Source organism: Cherax quadricarinatus, chromosome 44, assembly GCF_038502225.1.
Source record: "Cherax quadricarinatus isolate ZL_2023a chromosome 44, ASM3850222v1, whole genome shotgun sequence".
Classification (NCBI taxonomy): domain Eukaryota; kingdom Metazoa; phylum Arthropoda; class Malacostraca; order Decapoda; family Parastacidae; genus Cherax; species Cherax quadricarinatus.
The window spans coordinates 30,097,281-30,117,128 of NC_091335.1; the positions used below are offsets into that span (position 1 = coordinate 30,097,281).

Genomic DNA, 19,848 nt, shown 5'->3' on the forward strand with positions numbered 1-19,848 from the left:
AGCGAGATCAGACTGAGACGTTGAAGTAGGGACGTCTGAGCCGAGGACAGCAAAAGAATTAGCTACAGGAGTGACTATGGGAGAGGTAACCACAGAGATGGGTGCAGAAGATGGGATACCAGAAGTGGGGGGACGTTTTGAAACACGGGAATAAGAAACATGAGGTAGTCTCCCTTGGAGGCGGAGATGAGAAACTGCCATGGCATAAGGGAGACCTTCTGCCTCTTTGAGGTAACGGATTTCCCGGCGAGAGTACGAAGGGTGAGCCTCATGACAATTAAGGCAAGAGGGAGGTCGATTGCAAGACGTATTAGAATGGTCATCGGCACCACAGACTGGGCATTCGGCGATAGATCTGCAATATTTCGCTGGATGGCCAAATCGCCAGCAATTTCTACACTGTTGCGGTGTAGGGATCACCTTTCGAACTTGTAACCGATGTCCTGCTACATAAACTGAGGATTGGAGTTCACGGCTGTCAAAAGTTAAACGAGCCACATTGCTAGGGTATCGTCTCTGCCCACGGGCAGGAAGAACGTAAGTGTCTACCTTGAGGATTGGGAGATCTTGGAGTTCCAGCTGTTCAAGAATGTCAGTGCCACATGTCTGGAAATTTTGTTGAACTATGGTATGGGGCAGAATGACGGTACCACTACAAGAATTGAGGGAATGATGCTTTTCAATAGTTACAGGAACAGTATCGATATGGGAAAGACGAGAAAGCTCATGAGCCTGGGTAGCATTCTGTACGGTGACGATGCGCGTACCGCTCTTAAGAGCATGAAAAGAAATATCTTTACCAACATGGCGTAGGAGTGCCTTGCCAATACTGTGGTCAGAAAGATAGGCAGTAGAGGAAGTCGGTCGTAAAGTGAAGAATTTAGTCCATTGTGCAGTCTGAAACTGAGCGTAGAAAGGTAGTGAAGGACGTGTTGATCTTTTCTGAGAAGAACAAGAAGGTGGAGAAGTATCATCAGCAGGTAATTGTCGTTGGTGTTTAGGCGTGGGACCAAAGTTGGTCCGACGTGGAACGGGCCGGCGATTCGAAAATTGCCGCACCGTAGAGGGAGAGGCCGGAAGCATAGTCAGAGGAGAGCGAAGGTCAGATAAATCGAAGGAGTCAGTCGAGGCCTCAGTACCTGAAGCGGGTGAGGAAACAGCACCGGCAAGAGGTACAGAGGCATGAGGAGTGTCCGAAGAGTGGTCCAAAGACGAGGCAGGGTCAGAACGGGGTGCGGTATCAAGAAGGGGCCCGAGAGTAGCAGGTTCATGGACTAGGGCTGTCATGGTTAGGTTACTTCTTTCTTTTTGTTTTTAAGAAAAAAAAAAGAAAGAAGAAAAGAAAATAAAAATAAAAAAAAGAATAAAAAAAGGGGGGACCAGGGAGGGATAGTTTCTAGGAGGAATGAAAGGGCCAGAAATATCCCTCCGCGCCCAAGAGGACCTCAGCACCGCAAGTAGTGCAGATGCAGCATGGAACCCGTGCCATACCCTACCCATCATGCCAGTAAACTGGCAATCCGGGGTAGCAACCTCACATCTGCCGAGCTACCTTGGTGGACAAAAGAGAGGGCAGCCGGAAATCCGCCACAAAGCATACCTCCTTCGGCCACCACCCCCGGAATCCGATAGGTGGCTTCCAGAGATACACCCGTCACCCGAGATACACCCAAAGCCACCCTCCGGGATACCGGAGAGGGATCAGGACATCCCCAGGCAATCCAGATTCCACGGCAAACTACGCCACCGCCAAGAACCTCAACGGAATGGGATGGACCCCGGTACCCTTTCCCCTACCTAAGAACTAGCATGCCTGTGGGGGAAAAAAAAAAAACCAAAGGCCGAAAAGGAAGGGCAAAAGGGAGGGGTGGGGAGGAGGAGGAGGAAAGGAAAAAGGGGAGGATGGGGAGGATGGGATAGGGAATGGGGGATTGGGGGGTAATTAGGTTCAGTCTGAGGAAGTAGACTGATAGGTCTAATTCCTCAGACCAAGAGCCTCTTCACCACGCCCAGGAGCCCCCCTTGAAGAGGCCACTAGACATAGACTAGGCAAGGCAAGGCTCCTGGGCTTCTCAAGACTCTCTTAATTATAAGTCTCAAAGGGCATGAAGGGAGCCTATCAATAAAGTGGCTGGGTTTATCTAAGTATACTACACAACTACACAGTAACACTACTGACAGCTCGGTGACACTAACTTATAGTGTCCCAACATAGAACAAACTTATACACACTATAGACTGTAGCTCGATCGCTAGTGCACTCAGCACACACTGAGGTCCGGAGATCGAATCTCCGGTAAGGCTGGAATACATTAGGGATGTGTTTTCATATATTGCAAATGCACCTCATTCAAAACTAATATAACCTAGAATTATAACTAACATATTAATTTTAATATAAAAGCAAGTAAATAGGCAAATATATAACAATTATTTGCACACTAGCCAAGCCAGAGTCGGTGTCGGAATGTGAGGCGGAGTGGAACACAACAATGCCAGCTAGCACGGTGTTGTTGTGGTGTAGACCAGGCTGGGACGGTGGACTCGACCAGAGTTTCACGCTGGAGGTGCGCAAGGCAGCAAAGGAGGAGGTGCTGGAGGCCTTCCGTCACGCCTCTGACCCAGTCTTCACCATCAATGGGTGAGTTACCTCACTCATATTCTTCAGCACCAAGATAAAACATGCACCCTCTCACATGGTCTCAGGATTTCAGTCCATAATGTTATATATTTCATGATAATTTTAGTCATTCCCGCCCTTATTTTCTCACTTTCAGAGATTTCTGCCTCTATTCTCTCTCCATTTTTCTGTGCTTTCAGTTCATGACACGGTCAGCTTTTTTCCTCACCCTTTTTGATAAGGTCACTCATTTCTGCCCCTCTCTCACTTTATGACAGCATTTGAAATTCCAGCCCCGACACTTACTCTTCATGACAAACTGGCCCACATTCCTGCCCGCTGTCGTCTTTCTTCATGACAAAGTGACTATTCCCGCCCCAATCCTCACTTTTCCTAACAGAAATAGGTATTTCCGCCCTTTTCCTTCACTTTTCATGAGAGAAAACAAAAACAGGAAATATTCAAGAGGATTTTACACTATGATCAGGAATACGTCAGTGGCAAAGTTGAAGGTTAATGGGACAGATGAGTCGCATGGAAATCATGAAGTATTATTTTAGCCTTAGGAGAGTGGTCAGTAAATAGTTTATAGAATTATTATAAGATCAGGTTGAGAAATGACGTCTGAAGCTTCATAAATGTGAGCTGGAGGAGAGTCATTCCTGAGTCCTAACTCAGTAGAAGGATGTCAACGTATTCTGTTCAGGCCAGATATCTCTACCATATGTTCTAATGATTATTAAACTAAGTCATATATTTTGTGTGTGTGAGAGAGAGAGAGAGAGAGAGAGAGAGAGAGAGAGAGAGAGAGAGAGAGAGAGAGAGAGAGAGAGAGAGGTCTCTTATAGAGGCTCCCTCATATGGTTTTTGCTATCGACAAGTTCTTGAAAAGAAATACCTGCTAACAGCGGGACATTTTGATGAACACTTCAGGTTCTAGAACCTCGGTCACTCAAAACGTTCAGGTTTTCTAGGTCTCAGGACCGATATACGTCCATTAAATTATCTAGGATTATTTTTAATTTTGAGTATTTTTCAGAGTAAGGTAGATTTTTCAAACCCGCTGTTTATTTACACTGATTCATCTATCACTGTTCCAAAAATTTTAAATTTCACAGTGGATCGGAATTCGGGGTTAATATCACGTATGTGTCGATATTTTTAGGGATATTATTTCATAGTGGGGGAATATTTATTGGTTGATCGATATTCCAAAGTGTTCATGTTCTTTCGCGGAGCAATAAGATTTCTTCGGATTTTTAACTCCGGAGGGTTAGATATCCGGTATAACACAAGTGCGTCTTCTAAGACTGTGTCTTATTTCCATTGTGGTCCTCAATCTTGTCCCTGAGGATGCGACCCACACCAGTCGACTAACACCCAGGTACCTACTTGCTGCTGGGTGAACAGGACAACAGGTGTAAGGAAACACGTCGAAATGCTTCCACCCGCCGGGAATCGAACCCGGGCCCTCCGTGTGTGAAGCGAGTGCTTTGCCAGCCAGCCCACGGGGTCACTATTCCAATATTCCATAGTTGGTGGAAATTCCTTAGTATTTCGACATTCTTTTGTGGAGAGAGATTAAATAGGAGGTTGGTACTCCATAGTTAATTGGTATTTGACAGTAAGTCAATATTAATTTTTGTGAATATTGTCCATTTTGATTATAGTGTTTTTGCTTTTGTATTTTTCACAATACTTTGGCAGGGAATATAATTCTCCGTTTTCCTATAGACTAGGACTTGATCCATTTTTTTACTTGCTATTATTTAATATTAACCCGTCACTTCAAGTCGTCCTGTCTTCTAACATCAAGTTAACCTCTGCGACTAATATCTTTGTAAATCACTGGACTTTTCCAGCTTCTTGTCAAGCTTTACCATATGTCTATTCCATACAGCTGCATAAACCGAGATCGCCCTGATATACACCATAGTGTCATGAATACCTCCTTATAAAAATAAGACTGCCATCCCCACGAGCCCCTTCGAGGCGGGGTAGATGGCAGACCAGAGGCCTAGCTTCTCCCTACGAGCCCCGTGAGGGCGGGGGATGTGGCTAGGCCTGGGGACATTTGGTCCCAAAGATGAGGGAGTAGTTGTACCTCCTCCCATGGGAGACTTAAGTCTCGGTATACTCCTCACATAGGGAGCCAAGGCCGAGTCACCACTACTTGGAAAAGACCCGGGCCGGGAGAGTGCCGGCGAATAAAAAAAAAAAAAAAAAAAAAAAAAACCTCCTTATAGAGGGGACATGAAGGTAGTCTAATATATACAAGACGAACATTTGCTACAGAGGTAATTCAAGTACTGTACTCTCCCGACGATATTCACCCAGAGGTCCTACACGTTGAGGAAAGTCTGCAGCCTTTGTGCACCAAGTGTGTACGCTGTTTCTTCGTTTTTTGCCGAATTTCGTAACATTGTATTTACTGTTTTTAAATTACAAAGGTAACTTGTCAGACATATGCAGTTTGTCCAAAATCTTTTGTACCGTTTTCTAGCCTGTTCCTGTTTGTCTTTTCACTAGTTGCAAGTCATCCTGTAACCTCGGCCACAATATCTACTGTAGGGGAGACTGGGGCTAGCTGGCACACTTTTTACATTTTCGGTGATGAAAGAAAAACAAACGATTTTGGCAATTTTATACTTCCAGTGAAAAATATATATCTTTCTCTTACTTTTAATGTAATAAAAAAAATAATTTTCTTTCGAAACAAAAACACAGCGTTCTTTAGAAAAAATATTTGACGTGTGGCAACATGCCCCATGTACGGGGTAAGTTGGCACACTATGGGGTAAGTTGGCACACACTATGGGGTAAGTTGGCACACACTATGGGGTAAGTTGGCACACTATGGGGTAAGTTGGCACACTATGGGGTAAGTTGGCACACTATGGGGTAAGTAAATAAATAGTAAATAAATAGTAAATTAGGAATATGTAACAGTAAATTTAGATACTGATTATTTATAATGTTTCATTTCAAGAATATTCAGTTCCATAGAAACTTGAAAAAAATTTCTTAGTAAAGAAAGAAACCTTTTTTAATAAAATAAAATTAATAACCATATTTCTCCCGGTTTGCTTTTGGAAAAATGATCCATAAATACCAAACACAGACTGTCCTCTCCATCTGAACTTTCCTCGTCACCATGAACACGTTTCGATTTCTTTGATGTTTCTTCTTTGCTTCTTTTGATATCTTTTCCAGTGTCAATTTCACTGGTATGTGTCGGTCAAAATGGCAGAGGAGCGTTTCCTCCTGTTCATTCCACTTCTCTTCCTGCGACCAGCTTTATGCAACGGCCTCAGTTCTTCGGGAGTTGGGACTTTCTTCCCACAGAGTCCAGAAGTTGAGGGTCTTGGTTCATTGGCAAGTTGATTGTGCCAATTTGCCCCATTTTTGTTGAGCCAACTTGCCCCAGCCATACCAATGTTCATAAATAAATGGTTTTAGTATATATTAATAAACCTAATATAAACTGTTTTATGGGTGAACAATCCTTAAACCCTAAGTTAAGTCATGGCTAAATTGGATATTTCTCATCTATAACCCCATACATGTTGCAACAAACAATATAAGCGAATGATAATTTACTTACCGGCATCAAAATCAAAAATTTCCCCACTCCAGTTAAGTACTGCAACCTTCTGGTATGGTAGCTTGTTGGTGAGTGAGGAAGCACGTGGTGTTCCTATGATGTAACAACAACGCCGTCCAGCGGTAAATGTTTGAATTATTGTAAGTGTGTCAACTTACCCCTGTTGCCAACTAGCCCCGGACTCCCCTACGTCATTTACGTACACTAGAAATAATACTGGTCCCATTACGGACACCTTTCTAACATCTCTTCTCAGACAATGTTGTCTGTTAAGTATTCCTTGATCGACTTCAGTAATTTCTCTGTTATTTCCGTCTACTCTTCTAGTTATTGCCACAGTCTCTTGTGCGGTATTGTATTAAATGCCTTCCTGCGGTCAAAAATATGCAGTCCATCCATCATTTCCCTGCCTTAATTCCTTTACCCAGTCATAGAATTCGAGCACATTTATGAGACAAGATTTACCATCTCTGAAACAATGGTGGCTGATACTTATAAACTGGCTTCATTCAAAGTGCTCCATTACTCTTCCCCTAGTAATTCTCTCCCATGATACTGGCCTTAAGTTTAGTGTTAATGATCTGTCCCTTTTTCTTAAATAATATGATACCACTTACTATTTTCCATAGTTTTCTTAGATGCCCTTTATGAGCTGACTTCGTGAGTCGGCATTTTTCGTGAGTCGTATGAAGAGTTCAGATTCATCACCTCTATCCCAGTTGAGTAGATGGGTAGGGGGTATGTGAGGATGGGAGTTAACTTGGGTGAAAGATGGGAGTCAAAGTTGCTTCGATGGATGAGTGTCGATGAAAACCTTGAAGAGTCTGAGATGAAGGGAGTCTGTGTGAGGAAAGATAGGGTAATGGAATTATGTAAAAGTGAATGTATTTTTTATTCTCTAACAAACTTATGATAGAGTCAGTGGGTGAGTAGTACTGTTAGAAAAACTGGAGCGTAAAGTGGTTTTGCTAGTATATTTATCGTGAAAATGCTGACAGCTCAGCTGGGAAAGTCTGTTGTGTGGAGAAATATAAGAGATGAAAGAGGGCGAAGTTGTAGGAATGGCAGATGGCGAAAATACTAGAGGTTAGAAAGGCTAGAGGTGGGGTTCAACACAGGGATTAACTCTGGTTGAAGTTCTACAAGATGCCGTAAGCATCGGGTATCCCTGGTGCATGATAGCTCTGGCATACTTCCCTGGAGACAAACTGGGTCACTACCATGTTGTATTATCATAAGACAGCAAATTTCGTTATCTCAAATGAAAACAGAGCATCGACGGGAAGAACCAGTTTATGCTTCTCCACAGTTATGGCAACCTACCGTAGACGAGGCATTTTGCCGGCGATCTTTAAAATTTAACTAGATGTGAAATAGCCACCGTTATCGACATTGCTGGAGAGTTTATTTGATTTGTCTTGCTTACAAGCACTGCCCCGTGACAAACTGAGGATGCAAGGGATCTGTAGTCAAAAGTCAGCATTGTCACATTGTCTCTATAAAGTCTCCCTTCGCGAACAAATGGACACAAGTTTCCATTTCGGTGATTAGGAAATTTCAAGACTTGAGTTGCTCCAGAATATTAAGGCCTCATTGTGTAAGTTTTATTATTATGGTATGCGATGTGTGGACAGTTCTACACCTGGAACTGATGAAGAAATGGAACGTTATTTAAGATATGCATTTAGGAAGGTTTTATGGCCTGGTCAGCAGTATGTACAGTGATAATATGTATTCCACTCATGAGGGCTTTGAAGGAGACGTTTTGGTTAGTAAGGTAATCCGTAGGGGTCGTTGGCCGGAGGGCAAAAAATTTTGTCCATCTTTGTTTTCGAAATACTTCCTGCAGGAGGACAGGATTCCATTCAGTATGATTCATTGACTGTAGGAGAGAAGGCACTATTTGCCGTGTTAGTATCATGGTATATTTGTCGAGAGCTTTGCACGTCACTGGAAAGATTGGCTTCCAGTCAATCTATCCATTGGCGTGCAAAGCATCCAAAAATCATCGCTGCGTTGCTGAAGAAGACGAGATTATGGTCAGAGAGCGAGGGGCCAATGTCAGCAGAAGTAAAACCGAATCCAGATTCTTGGAAGAGTCCTTAGCCGAGCAGTGGAAGGCAGAGAGTATTACATACCCATTAACTAAAACGACCCCAGGGCTAACAGAGATGTATTTGCAAATGCCTATCAGAGGGGGAAAATGGCAGTAATAGGACTGAGATAATGGTAGCCTGGCCTTAACAAATACACCGCCCCACCAAACACTGGACGGCTACCCTGTACGCCCACACTGCACGTCTATCCTACACTGCAACCCCGCACTGCATCTCCGCTCACCCACCCTGCACGGTCCACTAGGTACGTAAGGGACCTGTCATCAGGGAAACAACCCAACATCACTACGAACTTTCCCTTATATAAGAAACACAAATGAATCAATTTTCAAACAGACTAGGAGAAGTATGAGGTAATCAGTCCCTCAGCCTGGAGTCGATGTGATGGACTGAACACATCGACTCCAGGCTGAGGGACTGATTACCTCATACTCCTCCTCTCCTTACACCTTCTGCTTTGTATTGGACTGATGAAGCCACTGTGTGGCGAAACGTTTCCTGAATAAAGATTCCCGTATGTTGCATAAGTGTCTCAATCTTCAACTTGTCGGTTTTCCAAACTATTCATCACAGAGAAGGAGAATTTTTTTTAGTTTATCGCAGCGGAAACTAAATAAATTTGGCATTTCCCTTTAGGAACACCTATTTATAATATAATAATATCAGAAATGCAACTATTTGTAATTATCTTCAGTTAGTGGCTGCCTAAAGTTCTAAATTAATTAAGCTAAAAAAATCATAAGAAAATACTTAGAAACAAAGCAATGAATCCAGCCATGACAGTCTGGTTATGAGCAAGTAATTACGATATAATTTACAGTCCATTAATTATCTGTACAAGACAACTCATAACAATGGTAAAAATAATGGGAGACAGAAATGTGCATATGATCCAAGTATAACCTGTCCAGTATGATTCAAGTATAACCTGCCCAGTATGATCCAAGTATAACCTGCCCAGTATGATCCAAGTATAACCTGCCCAGTATGATCCAAGTATAACCTACCCAGTATGATTCAAGTATAACCTGCCCAGTATGATCCAAGTATAACCTGCCCAGTATGATCCAAGTATAACCTACCCAGTATGATTCAAGTATAACCTGCCCAGTATGATCCAAGTATAACCTGCCCAGTATGATCCAAGTATAACCTGCCCAGTATGATCCAAATATAACCTGCCCAGTATGATCCAAGTATAACCTGCCCAGTATGATCTAAGTATAACCTGCCCAGAATGATCCAAGCATAACCTACCCAGTATGATTCAAGTATAACCTGCCCAGTATGATCCAAGTATAACCTGCCCAGTATGATTCAAGTATAACCTGCCCAGTATGATCCAAGTATAACGTGCCCAGTATGATCCAAATATAACCTGCCCAGTATGATCCAAGTATAATCTGCCCAGTATGATCCAAGTATAACCTGCCCAGAATGATCCAAGCATAACCTACCCAGTATGATTCAAGTATAACCTGCCCAGTATGATCCAAGTATAACCTGCCCAGTATGATCCAAGTATAACCTGCCCAGTATGATTCAAGTATAACCTGCCCAGTATGATCCAAGTATAACCTGCCCAGTATGATCTATGTTTAACCTGCCCAGTATGATCTAAGTATAACCTGCCCAATATGATCCAAGCATAACCTGCCCAGTATGATCTAAGTATAACCTGCCCAGTATGATCCAAGTATGACCTGCCCAGTATGATCCAAGTATGACCTGCCCAGTATGATCCAAGTATAACCTGCCCAGTATGATCTATGTATAACCTGCCCAGTATGAGACAAGTATAACCTGCACAGGGTGATTCAAGTATAACCTGCCCAGTATGATCTATGTATAACCTGCCCAGTATGATCCAAGCATAACCTGCCCAGTATGATCTAAGTATAACCTGCCCAGTTTGATCCAAGTATAACCTGCCCAATATGATCCAAGTATGACCTGCCCAGTATGATATAAGTATAACTTGCCAGTATGATCTAAGTATAACCTGCCCAGAATGATCCAAGCATAACCTACCCAGTATGATTCAAGTATAACCTGCCCAGTATGATCCAAGTATAACCTGCCGGGTATGATCTAAGTATAACCTGCCCAGAATGATCCAAGCATAACCTACCCAGTATGATCCAAGTATAACCTGCCCAGTATGATCCAAGTATAACCTGCCCAGTATGATCTATGTATAACCTGCCCAGTATGATCCAAGCATAACCTGCCCAGTATGATCTAAGTATAACCTGCCCAGTATGATTCAAGCATAACCTGCCCAGTATGATCTAAGTATAACCTGCCCAGAATGATCCAAGCATAACCTACCCAGTATGATTCAAGTATAACCTGCCCAGTATGATCCAAGTATAACCTGCCGGGTATGATCTAAGTATAACCTGCCCAGAATGATCCAAGCATAACCTGCCCAGTATGATCCAAGTATAACCTGCCCAGTATGATCTATGTATAACCTGCCCAGTATGATCCAAGCATAACCTGCCCAGTATGATCTAAGTATAACCTGCCCAGTATGATCCAAGCATAACCTGCCCAGTATGATTCAAGTATAACCTGCCCAGTATGATCCAAGTATAACCTGCCCAGTATGATCTATGTATAACCTGCCCAGTATGATCCAAGCATAACCTGCCCAGTATGATCCAAGCATAACCTGCCCAGTATGATCTAAGTATAACCTGCCCAGTATGATCCAAGTATAACCTGCCCAATATGATCAAAGTATGACCTGCCCAGTATGATCTAAGTATAACTTGCCCAGTATGATCTAAGTATAACCTGCCCAGTATGATCCAAGTATGACCTGCCCAGTATGATCTAAGTATAACTTGCCCAATATGATCTAAGTATAACCTGCCCAGTATGAGACAAGTATAACCTGCCCAGTATGATATAAGCATAACCTGCTCAGTATGATCCAAGTATGACCTGCCCAGTATGATCTAAGTATAACTTGCCCAGTATGATCTAAGTATAACCTGCCCAGTATGAGACAAGTATAACCTGCCCAGTATGATCTAAGTATAACCTGCTCAGTATGATCCAAGTATGACCTGCCCAGTATGATCTAAGTATAATCTTCCCAGTATAATTAAAGTATAACCAGCCCAGTATGATCCAAGCATAATCTGCCCAGTATAATTAAAGTATAACCAGCCCAGTATGATCCAAGTATAACCTGCCCAGCATGATCCAAGTATAACCTGCCCAGTATGAGACAAGTATAACCTGCCCAGCATGATCCAAGTACAACCAGCCCAGTATGATCCAAGTATAACCTGCCCAGCATGATCCAAGTATAACCTGCCCAGTATGATCCAAGTATAACCTGCCCAGTATGATCCAAGTATAACCTGCCCAGTATGATCCAAGTATAACCTACCCAGTATGATCCAAGTATAACCTGACCAGTATGATCCAAGTATAACCTGCCCAGTATGATCCAAGTATAACCTGCCCAGTATGATCCAAGTATAACCTGCCCAGTATGATGCAAGCATAACCTGCCCAGTATGATCCAAGTATAACGTGCCCAGTATGATCCAAGTATAACGTGCCCAGTATGATCCAAGTATAACCCGCCCAGTATGATACAAGTATAACCTGCCCAGTATGATCCAAGTATAGCGTGCCCAGTATGATCCAAGTATAGCGTGCCCAGTATGATCCAAGTATAACGTGCCCAGTATGATGCAAGCATAACCTGCCCAGTATGATCCAAGTATAACGTGCCCAGTATGATCCAAGTATAGCGTGCCCAGTATGATCCAAGTATAACCTGCCCAGTATGATCCAAGTATAACCTGCCCAGTATGATCCAAGTATAACCAGTCCAGTATGATCCAAGTATAACCTGCTCAGTATGAGACAAGCATAATCTGCCCAGTATGATCCAAGTATAACGTGACCAGTATGATCCAAGTATAACCTGCCCAGTATGATCCAAGTATAACCTGTACAGCATGATCCAAGTATAACCTGCCCAGCATGATCCAAGTATAACGTGCCCAGTATGATCCAAGTATAACCTACCCAGCATGATCCAAGTATAACGTGCCCAGTATGATCCAAGTATAACCTACCCAGCATGATGCAAGTATAACGTGCCCAGTATGATCTAAGTATAACCTGCCCAGTATTTAGGCAGAATCATGACCCTGCCCAGCATGAGATAGGTGACCTGCTACACATAATAAGTAATTTAGTTTCTGCTTCACTTTAGACTGATTGAAAATACTGTAACTACGAATATAAAAAACCTATCTTAAAGGTGTTTGTATCATTCTAAAGGAATGTGTGGATGTCACATTTCAAATGATCCTCTAAATACTAACATTGTCTGTATCCTTCAGAGTGCAGGTACTCAATTTTCCACCACTAACTTTAGACCGGTTTAACAGTTTTTACTGAATCAATGCAGGAGTGTTGCTATTCTCACGCTGTGGCATCATGCCTAGTTCTTAAGATCACTCATTTCCAGCTGTTCTGATTATCATCCAGCGAGAGTGTGATACAAGACCTTGCTACTGGAAACCTCCTCTCCACTCCCTCCTACCCTTCCTCTGACGTCCTTCTACCCTTCCTCTGACGTCCTTCTACCCTTCCTCTGACGTCCTCCTACCCTTCCTCTGACGTCCTCCTACCCTTCCTCTGACGTCTTCCAACTCTTCCTCTGACGTCCTCCTACCCTTCCTCTGACGTCCTCCAACTCTTCCTCTGACGTCCTCCTACCCTTCTTCTGACGTCCTCCTACCCTTCCTCTGACGTCCTCCTACCCTTCCTCTGACGTCCTCCTACTCTTCCTCTGACGTCCTCCTACCCTTCCTCTGACGTCCTCCTACTCTTCCTCTGATGTCCTCCTACCCTTCCTCTGACGTCCTCTAACCCTTCCTCTGACGTCCTCCTACCCTTCCTCTGACGTCCTCCAACTCTTCCTCTGACACCCTCCTACCCTTCTCTGACGTCCTCCGACGTCCTCCGACGTCCTCCAACTCTTTCTCTGACGTCCTCCTACCCTTCCTCTGACGTCCTCCTACCCTTTCTCTGACGTCCTCCTACCCTTCCTCTGACGTCCTCCTACCCTTCCTCTGGCGTCCTCTTACCCTCCCTCTGACGTCCTCCTCCCCTTTCTCTGACGTCCTGCTACCCTTCCTCTGACGTCCTCCAACTTTTCCTCTGAAGTCCTCCTACCCTTCCTCTGACGTCCTCCTACCCTTCCTCTGACGTCCTCCTACCCTTCCTCTGACGTCTTCCAACTCTTCCTCTGACGTCCTCCTACCCTTCCTCTGACGTCCTCCAACTCTTCCTCTGACGTCCTCCTACCCTTCCTCTGACTTCCTCCTGCCCTTCCTCTGACGTCCTGCTACCCTTCCTCTGACGTCCTCCAACTTTTCCTCTGAAGTCCTCCTACCCATCCTCTGACGTCCTCCTACCCTTTCTCTGACGTCCTCCTACCCTTCTTCTGACGTCCTCCTACCCTTCCTCTGACGTCTTCCAACTCTTCCTCTGACGTCCTCCTACCCTTCCTCTGACGTCCTCCTACCCTTCCTCTGACGTCCTCCTACCCTTCCTCTGACGTCTTCCAACTCTTCCTCTGACGTCCTCCTACCCTTCCTCTGACGTCCTCCAACTCTTCCTCTGACGTCCTCCTACCCTTCCTCTGACGTCCTCCTACCCTTCCTCTGACGTCCTCCTACCCTTCCTCTGACGTCCTCCAACTCTTCCTCTGACGTCCTCCTACCCTTCCTCTGACGTCCTCCTACTCTTCCTCTGACGTCCTCCTACCCTTCCTCTGACGTCCTCCTACCCTTCCTCTAACGTCCTCCTACTCTTCCTCTGACGTCCTCCAATTCCTCTGACGTCCTCCAACTCTTCCTCTGACGTCCCCCTACCCTTCCTCTGACGTCCTCCTACCCTTCCTCTGACGTCCTCCTACCCTTTCTCTGGCGTCCTCTTACCCTTCCTCTGACGTCCTCCTCCCCTTCCTCTGACGTTCTCCAACTCTTCCTCTGACGTCCTCCTACCCTTCCTCTGACGTCCTCCAACTCTTCCTCTGACGTCCTCCTACCCTTCCTCTGACGTCCTCCAACTCTTCCTCTGGCGTCCTCTTACTCTTCCTCTGGCGTTATCCTACCCTTCCTCTGACGTCCTCCAACTCTTCCTCTGACGTCCTCCTACCCTTCCTCTGACGTCCTCCTACCCTTCCTCTGACGTCCTCCTACCCTTCCTCTGACGTCCTCCAACTCTTCCTCTGACGTCCTCCTACCCTTCCTCTGACGTCCTCCAACTCTTCCTCTGACGTCCTCCTACCCTTCCTCTGACGTCCTCTAACTCTTCCTCTGACGTCCTCCTACCCTTCCTCTGACTTCCTCCTACCCTTCCTCTGACGTCCTCCTATCCTTCCTCTGACGTCCTCCAACTCTTCCTCTGGCGTCCTCCTACCCTTCCTCTGACGTCCTCCAACTCTTCCTCTGGCGTTCTCCTACCCTTCCTCTGACGTCCTCCAACTCTTCCTCTGACGTCCTCCTACCCTTCCTCTGACGTCCTCCAACTCTTCCTCTGATGTCCTCCTACTCTTCCTCTGACGTCCTCCTACCCTTCCTCTGACGTCCTCCTACCCTTTTTCTGACGTCCTCCTACCCTTCCTCTGACGTCCTCCAACTCTTCCTCTGACGTCCTCCTACCCTTCCTCTGACGTCCTCCTACCCTTCCTCTGACGTCCTCCTACCCTTCCTCTGACGTCCTCCTACCCTTCCTCTGACGTCCTCCTACCCTTCCTCTGACGTCCTCCAACTCTTCCTCTGACGTCCTCCTACCCTTCCTCTGACGTCCCGCACTCCACTTTCCGTCTATTCTGGATCCATATATACTATTTTTGTCATCATTTATTGACATACTCATTCTAAATGAAAGTAAATTTCTCCAAACATCCCATTTTTTAATTCAGTCTCCCCTCGAATAAAAAAAAAGCACGTTAACCATTATTCATTCTGCAGCTTCTTTGCCAGAAATGCATGAACATCACAGCTGCGTCCTCACCTTCAGAATGCAAGAAGCTTAGACTGCACGTCCTGGAACTGACTGTCTTTCAATTTATTCATTCTCTATCTTTCGCTTAATGTTTATAGGGTGTGTGATGGAATGAGATTTATCAGGCGAGTGACCTGATATATCGTTATCCCACAGTCTGCAAATTAATTGGGATGGCAAAGTACTAATTTGCCAAGGAGAAAACACTCAGGAAGGAAGAATCCTTGACTCAGCACTCAGCACCATTATCACCAACAATGATCACCAACAATGATCACCAACAATGATCAACAATGATCACCAACAATGATCACCAACAATGATCACCAACAATGATCACCAACAATGATCACCAACAATGATCACCAACAATGATCACCAACAATGATCACCAACAATGATCACCAACAATGATCAACAATGATCACCAACAATGATCACCAACAATGATCACCAACAATTATCACCAACAACTGCAGCCAGTATAACGGTTTACACAATGTATCAGTGCCAATTGCTCTCCATTGCCACGTCTGTCTGCTTGTAACTTTGTAAAGGCTGTTACATAGGGCAAAAAGTCTTCTAGAAACTTCAGTATATTTTCTTGTGAGTGCCCTTAACACATACACAAAGTACATATCTCAAGTATAACAACTCCGCTACTTTTAGCTTCCCTTTTCTGCAACTTTCAAAAATCATGGTAACACTTTTGGATCTGTGTGACCCGTTTAAAAGTGTTGGATTCATTACACTCTCGTTCATTTCCACTTTGAATCCACTGAAAAAAATTATTCATTTCCACCGACTCCTCACCACCCAATTTACTTAATTTCCCTTTCCTATTCTTTGACTCGGTCACCCATACGCATTTACTCTCAGATTTCTTCCTCTTAATCTGGCGTCTAATCTGCCCCTTATTTTCTTCGTTAATCTTTTATTTCCTTTTTTTGCACATCTCAGACTCCATCACCAACGTTGGAGAGTGTTCTTCAGAGTTCTCGTCTGTAGGAGTAACTGCGACAGTTCTTGTTGCTACAACACATTAGAACCCTCACTCTGATAGTTTTATCTCCCTACCATTATCTCCAAATGGCATTTTGATAATGCCATTTGGAGATAATGGTAGGGAGATGATGGTAGGGAGATGATGGTAGGGAGATGATGGTAGGGAGATGATGGTAGGGAGATGATGGTAGGGAGATGATGGTAGGGAGATGATGGTAGGGAGATGATGGTAGGGAGATGATGGTAGGGAGATGATGGTAGGGAGATGATGGTAGGGAGATGATGGTAGGGAGATGATGGTAGGGAGATGAGGGTAGGGAGATGAAGGTAGGGAGATGATGGTAGGGAGATAATTACTAACCCTAAAGGTTTAGTAATTGAACTAAGAAACCAGATTTCTTCTTGTGATGCTGAGAACATCAGCTGGATCTCCAGTGCTAACAGGCAACTAACGGTAAATATTTATCTTATTATTACAGAATAAACCACAGGGGGATGTTTACCATTGCTCCCGTTTCTAGTTTTCCTTTTTTGAGATCGCCTGTTTGAGACTGCATTACGCTTATCTCAATATATTTAACAACGATGACTTAACACGTCTCTATATATATATTGCTTTTGCTGGGAAATAGGTTTTTTCGCTTCCAACCGGAGTCTTACTCCCATTCATCGTAAAACCTCGATATTGTTCATAATTACTGTGAACATCAATATTGGTTAGCGCTACAAACGGAAGATAATATTAGTACCACATAGAAGAGAGAAGCTTACCACGACGTTTCGGTCCGACTTGAGCAATTTACAAAGTCACACTAACGAAAAGGAGAGAGGGAGGGGTATGTATGGGCTGGTGGTGGTGGTAGTAGTAGTAGTAGTAGTAGTAGTAGTAGTAGTAGTAGTAGTAGTAGTAGTAGTAGTAGTAGTAGTAGTAGTAGTGGAGATAGTAAGGAGGAGGAGGAGGAGCCAGTCAAATACTAAGAGGAGCACTGCAAGGGAGCTAGGTGCCCACAAGGGAGCTAGGTGCCCACAAGGGAGCTAGGTGCCCACAAGGGAGCTAGGTGCCCACAAGGGAGCTAGGTGCCCACAAGGGAGCTAGGTGCCCACAAGGGAGCTAGGTGCCCACAAGGGAGCTAGGTGCCCACAAGGGAGCTAGGTGCCCACAAGGGAGCTAGGTGCCCACAAGGGAGCTAGGTGCCCACAAGGGAGCTAGGTGCCCACAAGGGAGCTAGGTGCCCACAGGGGAGCAAGGTGCCCATAAGGGAGCTAGGTGCCCACAAGGGAGCTAGGTGCCCACAAGGGAGCTAGGTGCTCACAAGGGAGCTAGGTGCCCACAAGGGAGCTAGGTGCCCACAAGGGAGCTAGGTGCCCACAAGGGAGCTAGGTGCCCACAAGGGAGCTAGGTGCCCACAAGGGAGCGAGGTGCCCACAAGGGAGCTAGGTGCCCACAAGGGAGCGAGGTGCCCACAAGGGAGCTAGGTGCTCACAAGGGAGCTAGGTGCCCACAAGGGAGCTAGGTGCCCACAAGGGAGCTAGGTGCCCACAAGGGAGCGAGGTGCTCACAAGGGAGCTAGGTGCCCACAAGGAAGCTAGGTGCCCACAAGGAAGCTAGGTGCCCACAAGGAAGCTAGGTGCCCACAAGGGAGCGAGGTGCCCACAAGGGAGCTAGGTGCTCACAAGGGAGCTAGGTGCCCATAAGGGAGCTAGGTGCCCACAAGGAAGTTAGGTGCCCACAAGGGAGCTAGGTGCCCACAGAGGGTAAGAGCAAGAACAGAGGGGGAAAATGTAAATAAATAAATAAAGACGGAACAAATACACAAGGCCTATATATACCCCTCCCTCTCTCCTTTTCGTTAGTGTGACTTTGTGAATGGTCCAAGTCGGACCGAAACGTCGTCGTAAGCTCCTCTCTTCTATGTGCGGGTTATTTGTGTATCGTTCCAGTCACGGTATTGTGCCTTTTTTTTATTTAATAGTAGTACCAATTATTTCATCCTACAGTTTAGGCCATGTCTAGCAGATTTACAAGTATTCAAAGGATACAGAATATTTACAAAGGCCACTTGATTTTAGGTACATAATGTATATGGTGTCCAGGAACTAGGACAGACGGAGAAACAAGGCGACGTAATGGAACACTGTCAGGTACAGGAATAACCAAATCACAAGAGTAATGTTCGTCCATTGAAACGATCCGAACACAACACCAGTTTTAATTCGGTAATAACTGTCTAAGAGAGTAATTAACTGGTCGATTGGTCCTAACAGTAGACACCTTCTGATTATACTGATCCAGGAAGGGTTTCCTGTGTTTTCTCTCCTACTTTCCTGTATATTTGGAAATATAAACACAAATGCAGAATAATGTGATCCTTTATTGACTACGTTTCGCCCACACAGTGGGCTTTTTCAAGTCACAAACAGAACTCCATAGTCAATAAAGGATCACATTATACTGCATTTGTGTTTATATTTCCATTGTGTCGGTATTTTATACCATTTATTTCCTTCCTGTATATTTAATGAAGATTAGATCAATAAAATTTTCCAAGAAGGCATCAAACGGCCCCATCCCTCTAAATGTTGTCATAATTCCATAATTCTCATAATTGTCATAATTCTCAAGTAGTAAATTATTTTCAAATTGTACAATAAAGGTTAGAAAGTATAGATGAGAGTGTACTGCTTCAGCGGCACTCAGTTTAATCGTAAAAACATTTATCATACACTAGAAAGTTATTTGATAGAAGCATCTTGGCTAGTAAAATTGATTTTTTTTAGTACAGTGAGTGGTAATAAAAGCTGGTTTTACTTAAGTTTGCAGACCAATCACGGAGAGAGTTGTTAACGCACTGATCTCTAAATTTTACTACTCACTTGCCATGGGGTTCAAGCCCCAACCGTTCCCTGACCTGTTTCAGTTCTGCATTGCTGTTTGATATTGTTTAACTTACGTTATTTGATGTCTGTGTGTGATTCAGGTTGAAGGTGGGCGTGGAGTACCTGTTGACAGTGACTGCAGCTAATATGCGAGGTTCGAGCCCTCCCATCACCATCACATACACCCCGATGCCAGCCTCAGCTAACAAGGTGGTGTTGCCACACGCTCACGACGCTCTCTCCACAATTGCACCATTCTTCGTGCTCCTTATGGGCGTGCTGCTTTCCGCACTGGTCTGTGTGGGCGTGGGAACTTTTATGTCAAGGAAAGAGAGGTGGAGGAAGGGTACAGGAGAGATCATGTACGCCAGATCGCTCAAAGACATCCACGACAACACGGATTTTCACACTGTCATTTGTGTAAGCAGAGGTAAGGATTGTGAATCTCTCCCACAGACGATATTTTTTTGGTTAATAATTATAACATTGCTTTAATAATAACACGAGATTATTGATGCTGAGTTTACTGAGACTGTCAGCTCATTGATACAGAAGCAAACAATACCACGGGT

General features: G+C 44.6%; 1 protein-coding gene across 1 annotated transcript in view; it reads left to right on the forward strand.

Annotated features, from left to right (window-relative positions):
* LOC128697391 (nephrin-like) overlaps positions 1 to 19,848 on the forward strand; it is a 331,037-nt gene that overhangs the window by 224,643 nt on the left and 86,546 nt on the right. The window contains 2 exon segments of the mRNA XM_070093857.1: positions 2,446 to 2,641; positions 19,378 to 19,706. Coding sequence (XP_069949958.1) covers positions 2,446 to 2,641; positions 19,378 to 19,706 — 525 coding nt within the window.